Here is a 9,257-nt window from a genome sequence, read left to right on the forward strand (position 1 = left end):
AAAAGTAATTGTCAAAGTAAGTAATGATTGAGCTTTGTAGGCTCATAGGTGCAGTACAAACCGTATCCCTCTTGTCCAGTCAGGGTATAGTGTACACATTAAACAGCCTCCTTAAAAGTGCAGTTAGTGCCTTTGCACTTTCCTAATTGTATTTGGAGTTTGTTCTTGGATCCAGTTACCGATTCAACTGTAGTTTTGAAAAGCATTTTACTGCATTGTGGTTGTCTTTTGTTTTATTTCATTAATGCTTTTCTAGATTTACTGCTGACAAAACCCCTTAAACCATTTCTAAGTATTAGAATAGCTGTAGTGTGTAGAGCTTTTCTTGTTATTGCTTTAAAAATTGATTTTGTGTGTGAGGTACAGAAGAGATAGTCTTGGTTTCTTGGAGACTTTGGTTAGTGCACGTACAAAGCTGCAGTGATAGTTAATACCTTTCAGTGCTTTTTAGCAGAGTATTATGAAGTTGGAGAAACTGGGGTCAGTTCTCAAGGAACCTTGAGAGTGTGAGGTCACACATTCATGAACAAGTCAAACGTCTCACACACACACAAATAAACAACATTGACAATAAAATACACGAGTGCAAATACATCAACAAACATTTTTTGATTTCACAAGGAAATACTGTATTGTGATTGCTTTAGTAAAAAATGTGTAAAGAAAACACACAGTCTCACAGTTCCATTACTATACCATCTGAATTCAATTAAATTAGTAACATACTGATTACATATAAACATTGTGACATGAATAGATACATTTTTATTGGCTCAAAAAGGTCAAAGAACATATTAATGTCCTTGGCCAAAAGGCGTGCTGCTATAAAGTGAGAGATTCAGGGCTGGCATATGGGATTCAGTCTAAAGAGCAGGAGCAGGTGCATCTGGGTGTTTAAGTGCGAAGGGTCACGAAGCCCTTTATATAGACATCTCACCTCCTATCCACCTTTCCCTGGCCGTAGTCAGAGTCATCACATGCAGTTATGTCTGTGTTATACAAGCTCCGCTTCAACCTGACATACAAACAGCTGCATCAAGTAAACATCTGTCAAACCAGATGTAGAATATGTGGATCAAGTCTGTCATCCATTACTCTTCCTTAGCTTTAGCCGCATCAGTCCTGACCTAGTTCATGGTTTCTTATGGCCATCGTGCCATCATGTACATATTTGACAGGTCCCTGCTGTTGCATGTAAAGGTTTATTTTAGTCCGAGTGGTAAAAAGGCAAGGCTGTAATGCATGTTGCTAGGTGGCCTTGAGTAGGGTATATGTTAATCCAAAGACTTCATCAAGGACACCACTAGACATGTAATGAGCAGGAATTTAACTGACCAAAGAAATGTTGTCAGTATATTCCTGAAGACAGTGTAGAATGCTGTGTGAGTATGATAGTCACTGCTTCAGGGCCTCCTGCCAGGGCTTGAAGTGTTTGCTTTGAGTGCCTGGGCCAGCCCAGTTTCTGCCCAGTTCATATTCGGGTCCAGTTGATTCAGTGGATTACACTGCCTCGACTCCTTTTCCAAAGCCACAGGGCATTTCTTCCCTTAGTGACCACTGCATGTCATAGAAAACATGCTTAAAAGATAAGAAAGTAGCCTTGACAGGTTCTTTATGTTCACAGAAGCAACAATGGCTTGATCTGTCACTCTTCTCGGTTTGTCCACAGCTCAGCTCAATGCTTATTCATCATACAGATGATTAATTAGTAAACATTTGAAACTTAAAGCAACTTACACCCATTCCAGGATATTGTTTTGTTTTCTTGACAACCCCAGATGCCTGGAGTCAAATTCACCCCATGTGGGCAGTGACCTGTGAGCCTGCGCCTCCCGGCTGTGTACCTGCCAGTCCTAAAGTCCGAGAGTCAAACAAGAAGCCCTGTTGTCCCCCACTGAGCATGCCCAGACTGTCCGTTAGAGTCCCACTTGGAGACGAGCCAAGGAAAGTGCTCTGATGATTGGCAGTAGCAGCGGCGGCCATTTTATCAGGGCTGGCTGCGAGGCGTGGTGAGGGCGGGAATGTGTAACTGTACAGGCTGTAGGGTGGTGTGTGGAGGCGAAGACTGGCATAACCCTGCGGTGTAGGGTTGGATAAATAGCCAAGTTGAGAAGCAGGAAGAGGCAGGGAGCAGAATCCTTCACCTTCATATGCTGATGGACCTCTGGGAGGGGGGAACGGCTCTGGGGGTTTGCTGTAACGATGGAGGGGGTGTGTAGGTCGGCTGCAGGTGTAGTCAGGAGAGCTGAGAGGGCAAACTTGGAAAGGTGAGGAGCATGGGGAGGTGGGGAGCAGGTGAGGCGATGATCCAACCCCTCCATGTGCTCCTGGGACTCCTGCAGAAACAAGGCCAGAAAAACAGAAAAATGAAACCAACACTGTTTCCACTTTTTCCAGAAAGCCTTTATGAAAAATCAAATGCACTGGTTCCAATGCCTAAAATGACAAGGAATCTACATAATGAGTACTTTTGGTATTTTTTGCAGTGTTTTGATAACAGTACTTTCATATTCATTTTGAATGTGGGACAGAGTATTTTCACACTAATGTATTGCTACTTCGACTTAATTAAGGCATCTGAATACTTCTTCCACTGCTGATGTCATGCACGCTGGATGGGCTGACTTGTTCTCAGTCGGAGTAATTACCTTGCTTGGCCATACCAGGGATGTCTTCAAATGTGAGTGTTCGCAGAGATGGACGCCAAAATGCATAAGACTCAGCCAAAGCTTCCAGACCCATCCTGCAGAATACACAAATGCTTTACAGGCAGATCATCACAAACGCATTTGGAGCAGAACTTCCTAGTCTCACACTTTCTGTAGTCAATGAGGAATCTGCAGTCAACCCTCTCCAAGCACACATCACTGGGTCATATATTACAGCAACCACCTGGTGGCCATCTTGGTCATCCTTGGGGCTTCGCACACTGTCACCATGCGGACTGCAGGTAATGAGGGGCATAAAAGCCACATCGCCATTGGCTGCCGCCAGCCGGATGCTCGCAGGTAATTGCTTGCACACGGTTTTTACGGGCGAATACGAAGGAGCAGGAAGCCACATCAAGGATTTATGAGGTGGGACTCCCATTCCCCCCAAAACTGTGTCTCCCTCCTCCTCTAGGTGGTGCAGAGGGCTGCTGTGTAATGCAAGTGCTCTGTTACCCCTCGTTAGCGTGAGGATAAAAGTCCTCCTCCCCACAGGGCTGTAGCCGCGGTGATAATTTAGACAAGCTGCCCGTAGCGGTCCTGGGTGCTCTGAAGCAGCCTATCAGAGCAGGCGTTTATTTAGCAAACTGCTTAACTCTTCCTGTAATATTTAAAGGAAGTTTTTTTCCCCCGGGTTTAACTTTTATAGGGTTCGCTGTCAGGGTCCTTTGGTTGTATAGTTTTCCGTACTTTACCGTCCTCCCTCTCAAATCTTCTGTCTCACACTTCCCTCTCCTCCTCTCTCTCCTGCTCTCCCCCTTCCTCTCCCCTCCTCTGTAATGATTTCTGTGAGGCCTCAAGGGAGTGGCTGTTCTGGGACTGCTGGAGTTGAACTGCTGTGTTGTTTTAATGCTTTGTATATATGTTTAGAAATGTGTTTTTACAGATTTTCTTCAGGACACTCTTGACTTTTACTATTTTACTGTTGATGTTTATGTTCCTGAGGCTGGCAGGAATCTGACGCTCCATTTAGGTTTGCAGCTGAGGTTAGAGTTTTCCTTCGCAAAGCATGTGATTGTAACAATGCAGTTGTAGAATTTATGTGCCTTTAAATTTAGCACATTTACATGAAAATGCATCACTGGTTAATATGATGAAACCTTAATAATATGTGCCACCGCTCTTAAGTTTAGTCCATTTCTTTTCTGCCATTTAGGACAAATTTAATGGGAGGCAGTTGCACATTTTCCATTAAGGGAAAAAAAATTCCTAGTTTTTCTCCCCATAAAATCAGACTGAAATAGCCATGACAAAATGCACAGTCAAGCCAGAATATAATGCAGTCATCCATCCCACATTACCCCTAATTCACTAGATAAGGTGAAAATCTCTGTGGTTGAAATGAACTCACCGGTTTCTGCCAGAGTCTCTGAAGCCTTTGGCAAATGGGTTTCTGTCAATTTTCAGCCTTGTAATCTGAAAGGCAATATGACACTCTAATTACTTTTCAAAATCAGTTATTACAAAGTCCATGAAAATGTACACTATATAATGAGACTTTTGCCCAGCCAAAATACTTTTATTTCTCTGTAATCTTTCAGTCAAATCTATAAAAACATATATGTACAGAGTATTGCTGTAGATTGTGCTGTTTGTATGTGATGAAGAGATGTGGATGTATGTGCTTGTGTTTCTTCTGGCACATACTGTAATGTATATGTGAATGTGTTGATGTGTGTGCATGTATGCATAGAACTGCCCAAGCTGTGGGTGGTGTTTAAAGGCCCAGCTCAGTGACCCACAACCTAAAGGGACGTTTACAGGCCTCTCCACTATGTTCTGACTCCGGCCATGATGTCCTGCGTTCCAGCCAACCCCCTCTAACATCCAACTGCTCCAGTGCAAAAATCCAGAAAACAGCAGCCTTCCCTTGCTGAAGACGTTGGCTTTGAGATTTTGTGGGCAACATCCAGAAAATATCAAATATAAAGTAACAATATTTAAGTGCTTGAAAAAATAAACTGTCATTTTTAATTATCAGTCCGAGAAGGCCTTTCCTCAGTAGAACCGGTTAAATGTTCTTTAGGTAAAACACAGGACCTTTCTCACAACTGCTCTCTCAGCCTTGCAACACACACGCCTATACACATGCACTCAGACCCATAAATTAAAAAACACTCCAGTGTAACCTGCCAATATATTTTAAACCTTTATCTGACATCTCTAGCTGGTAACCCCAAACAAAACAGAGCTACAAAACAAATAAAAACATCTGTCAGCAACAGACCTGTCAGTGTAGAAGTTGCTTTTGACTCTTGGCCACATTGGCTATTTCAGTGTGTTTGGTTCATCCAGTGCTGTTGGTTTTAAGAAGAAATGTGCAGGCCAGCTGTGCTGCTCTACCTGTTGGTTCTGATACGCCGTGACAGTGGTGAACACAGTCTCGGGGAAGGAGAAGGTTCGGGTGCCCTCTCCAACAGGGATGGCTCTCACAGGTGATAACTCCTCTCCACACTCCTTAGGGATTACGTGGACCCGTGGTTGGTACTTGTGCATAGAGTGAAGAATGATCTGATCAGGGAGAGCAAAACGGTTAAATTAAATGACATGCTATTCACATAAGTAGAGACAACACACAAATAAACACAAACATTTTATTTGTCAGAGACTCCCACTTAATGGGGAAACATCCTGCCTGCTTGTAACAATATCAAAATTGTTATTTTTCTTTATTTAAATATTGTACTCTTGTACTTACTTATAATAAAAAAAACATATTTTTATTGCCTTGTAGAATTGGGCTTTTTCATGACAATGTTTATACAATATTAAATTAAAATATTACATTAGGGATGAAATGTCATTGAAAAGGCCACATAGAAATAGTTTTGTTTTATTTTTTGCTTGTGGCACTTACATGTCCCTGGTCATCAAGCTCGTTGTTGGTCAGTTTAAGTTTGTCGAAGCTGACCACCTGACGCATCCACGTCTCTCCTGATGCCGGGGAGTCCGGGTGGATGTAAACTCTGGGCGGCACTGGGGAGTCAGCATTCCCCGCTACCATCCACTTGGAACTGTGGTAAACATACCTTCACAATTCCCACACAAATGGTGGTAAATCAACACCTGTGTCTGCATTTGTGTCGTTCTGCTGTATAGCCCACTTCATATTCAAAACGTGATATAGCACGGAAAACAAGAAATAATCACAAGTAACTGATATGGAGACATTTTAGAATCTGACCATTAGTCAGGGAACCTACTTAAAACAGTTTCATCAGTGTTGTCATTATTATTCAACTCCGATTTGTTTGGTCTGTTCTCATGTGAATGCAGTTGACCTATTTGATCTTTATATACTAAAGGAAAGCATATGGATACTACTTCTTTTAATAAATGGGCTAAAACACATTTTTCTTTTGTGCCACACTGTTTAAAAGAGCGGCAGCCAAATTGAATGTAGGCTTTGACTTTTAAGTCTTAAGCGCTCCTAATTATTTAGCCACAAATATGTTTTGGTATTTGGGTATATTATAGTATGTAGCCTGTGTCATAAAGAAACGGTTCCTCATGTGGTTGAAGGTGCTTTATTGAACCTGTTGTTAAGCGTTTGGTTGGAATAAAAACGCGCATTCTGTTTCCTCCACGGCGTTTTGTGTCTGCTGTGAGCACAAAAGGTTGACTGACTGTGCCACATGCGGTGTCTTGTCAGACTCAGAGTGACTTAATAACCTGTCCTCTATATCACTCACACTGGCAACAAGCCGCTAAAAACGTGCTCATACTTAGACTAAACGAGTTTGGGAGCTTTGAAATGATGGAACTGCTGCGCATAACAGGTAAACACGCGCTGTTTTCTTCTGCGCTATAACGATGCTTGTTAGTTTGACCTTCTAGGGTGGAGAGGTTCCTTCCACAGGGGCTTATCCAGAAGGGATAACCGCCGTGCACACACCGGTGCCAAGTGCCATTTGTGGAGACGGAACTGGAGTTGCACCAGTGAAAAATCTCGGCCTGTATGGAATCTAAATTAAGACATGCGACCAAAAATGACTGTGGCTCAATATTCCCATTTCTACAGGACATGTGTTAGTCACAGACAGGCTGCAGCCCAACCGAACATCACTTTGATATTTAGGTCATCACACATTTTACTCTCTTTTGTCAGACGTTATTTTTACATTGACAAAATCATTACAAAAATTACCACTGGTATGCATTGGGGAGTATGAGTGTGCGTACGCGTGCGTGCATTTGTCAGCTTTTACCTGTATCTTTTGTTGTCCACGGAGATAATATCCATGGCAATGTAATACTGCTGGTGTGGGTCCAAGCCCGTAATCTTCACACGCATAGCGGGGAACATCCGCCTGTCAGGGAAACCAGATGATCCAAATAATCATCTGCCCTGGAAAGTTCAGCTAAACTGCATAAACCTGACAGCAACAACAATAATAATGCTTCGACTGTCCTCTTGGTTAAGGATGTTAGTTCTCTGAGTCATTATCTTATTGTTAATTCTGATCTCGGCTGCCCACTGCTTCAAAGCCCCTATTACCACTTTTATCTCATTGTTTAATTTTTTATACCCAATGTTTCATGCACGTTTTTATTACAGATATATGTTTTCCCCAAATATATTTTATGGTTATTCGTCGAATTTGATTTCTTTGTTTGTTTGTCTGGCACCTCCCAACATTAGGCCAGTCCGAAGACGGTCTTACCGTCCAGCCTTGGTGATAATCATTTCCGTGCCAATCTCGTGGAACCGTTTCCACAGGTCTGATCCCTGCAGGTCCACGCGTGTCTCCTCTCTGGTGCACAAAGCTGCGGGCTGCGGGCTCTGGAGCAGCGTGTCCTCGCTCTCTGCTGTACAGGAAAGAAGCGATATCGACACATTTTAAAACCCAAATCATCCATTCCTAATAAGAAAACACGTCTTTAACACAATCACTTCTCAGGCCTCATCTCCACGAAGTGTACTACTGATTGTCCTACTATACTGCGACTTATTATTTCAGGAGGACACAATTCATTAAAGTCACTCACGAATCATGGAATTCGGGTCTTTTTAAATGTCGGTCACTTATTACTGGAAATACCGTAGTATAGTGTAGTAAAATGTCTTTACTCATTCCTGAACATCAGTTTATGTCCCAAGAACTGTGTAATGATTTTCATGATGGAGTATTTGAATTTAAATACATTTTAATAAGGAGGACATGTTCAGAGGACACGCCAGTAATGATGGTAAAGTGCTGCGCCGTTGTTGTTATTTGCGCTAAAGGCCTCGCCAGGTGATGGGCCTAACCATCTAAAGTAAGACAAAGACACATTCTCAGCCAAGTGCAGTGTTTATGATTGCAAAACAGCTCACGTTGGTCCCACTCACACCACTCATATTTACTAAACCAGGGCCGTGATATGATATATGACATCACGCTCTTTGTCCCACTGAGTGTCTGTGACCAATTTATCACGATGCAAAGAACTGCTTTATATGAGAAAGACATTTAAGCCAGTAGGTAGAAGTAGGTTTCATTTTTCCCCTTCAAACAGCCTAATAAGTGAACAAATGTGCACGGCCCATTGGTGAACGGCTGAATCATTTGCAGTGATGCCTTCAAAACAAAACCCGCCTCCAATGAGAAAGTATAGGCCATATGGTTTAATCATTATTTTCAACATTATCTACTACTAATTTGGTATTTTGCCATTTCAATAGCCCGTCCGTATCATTATTGTTGTTATTATGAGGAGAAGGAGGAGGAGACTAGTAGTAGTAGCCTATATTTGTTATTATCGTATTATTTGTTGTTGTTCACTTACGGGATCCGTCATTTGCGCACTCCGCCTCCCTGGTGCACGGTCTATTGGTCCGCGGCCCCGGGGTCCCGGTTAGGTCAGAGATATCAGTTGTGTCCACGTAGCCGGAGGGCACAGCATCTTCTCCGGCTGTTCTGCGCCGTTTCTGGGCCCCGATCAACACCTCTACCGAGAATGCATGCGCCTTGACGCTCAGTGAACACGGGGATCTCCGCTTCTCTGCCATTTCTCTCGGTCTCTGGACAGAGGATCGAGAGGAAGGAGACGGCGTCGCGAGCTTGCAGGAAGCAAGGAAAGTTCAAATCACTCACAGTCTCAAAATAAAAGAATCCACGATGACAGTTCCAGTACTCTGGGTGCGGCGGTGCGTCCAGCCGGACAGCAGAGGAGACGGAGGGAGCCGGAGGAGCTGTGGTCTAATAATGTCTCCGTTATCCATGAGATCCGTGTGGACTTTTGGAGAGTGTCACCAACCCGAGCTTAGATGGGAGTCGGAGAAGGGGACCTGTCAGTCATGGCACAGAGCAACCAATCACGAGTCATCACAGCCCCCCGGAACTTTTTCCTGGTCCCGCCCGCCGTGGGGGCCTTTCGTGCCGCCTTATGTGGTAAAAGCCGAGCTAGTGAGTGAAACCTGATGCATGGGAAGGAGAGCGAGGAGTCCATCTGCGGCACTGCGCACCGGCCCGACATGTGTGGAGTATGTGGCCATTAGTAGCCTAGGTCCTGCACGGTGTGGCTAGCCCCCACTTTACAACATCTACAAGTTTCACCTAAGAATGA

At 43.6% G+C, this 9,257-nt stretch overlaps 1 protein-coding gene across 2 annotated transcripts; it reads right to left on the reverse strand.

The window, feature by feature from the left end:
- Positions 1-645: 645 nt before the first annotated feature.
- tbx18 (T-box transcription factor 18) lies at positions 646-9,037 on the reverse strand. 2 transcript variants are annotated; one of them, XM_020603588.1, is made up of 8 exons: positions 8,478-9,037; positions 7,373-7,514; positions 6,917-7,018; positions 5,566-5,737; positions 5,052-5,219; positions 4,060-4,124; positions 2,649-2,743; positions 646-2,336 (listed from the first exon to the last, which is right to left on the reverse strand). In XM_020603588.1, exons 1-8 carry the CDS (start codon positions 8,698-8,700, stop codon positions 1,795-1,797), a joined length of 1,509 nt encoding a protein of 502 aa, XP_020459244.1. In that variant the 5' UTR covers positions 8,701-9,037; the 3' UTR covers positions 646-1,794. The 2 variants fall into 2 exon arrangements, with proteins under 2 accessions (XP_020459244.1, XP_020459243.1); XM_020603587.1 differs by having other exon boundaries at positions 7,373-7,517.
- Positions 9,038-9,257: the final 220 nt, after the last annotated feature.

The sequence above is a fragment of the Monopterus albus genome, unplaced genomic scaffold, assembly GCF_001952655.1.
Source record: "Monopterus albus unplaced genomic scaffold, M_albus_1.0 scaffold62.1, whole genome shotgun sequence".
NCBI classification, from domain to species: domain Eukaryota; kingdom Metazoa; phylum Chordata; class Actinopteri; order Synbranchiformes; family Synbranchidae; genus Monopterus; species Monopterus albus.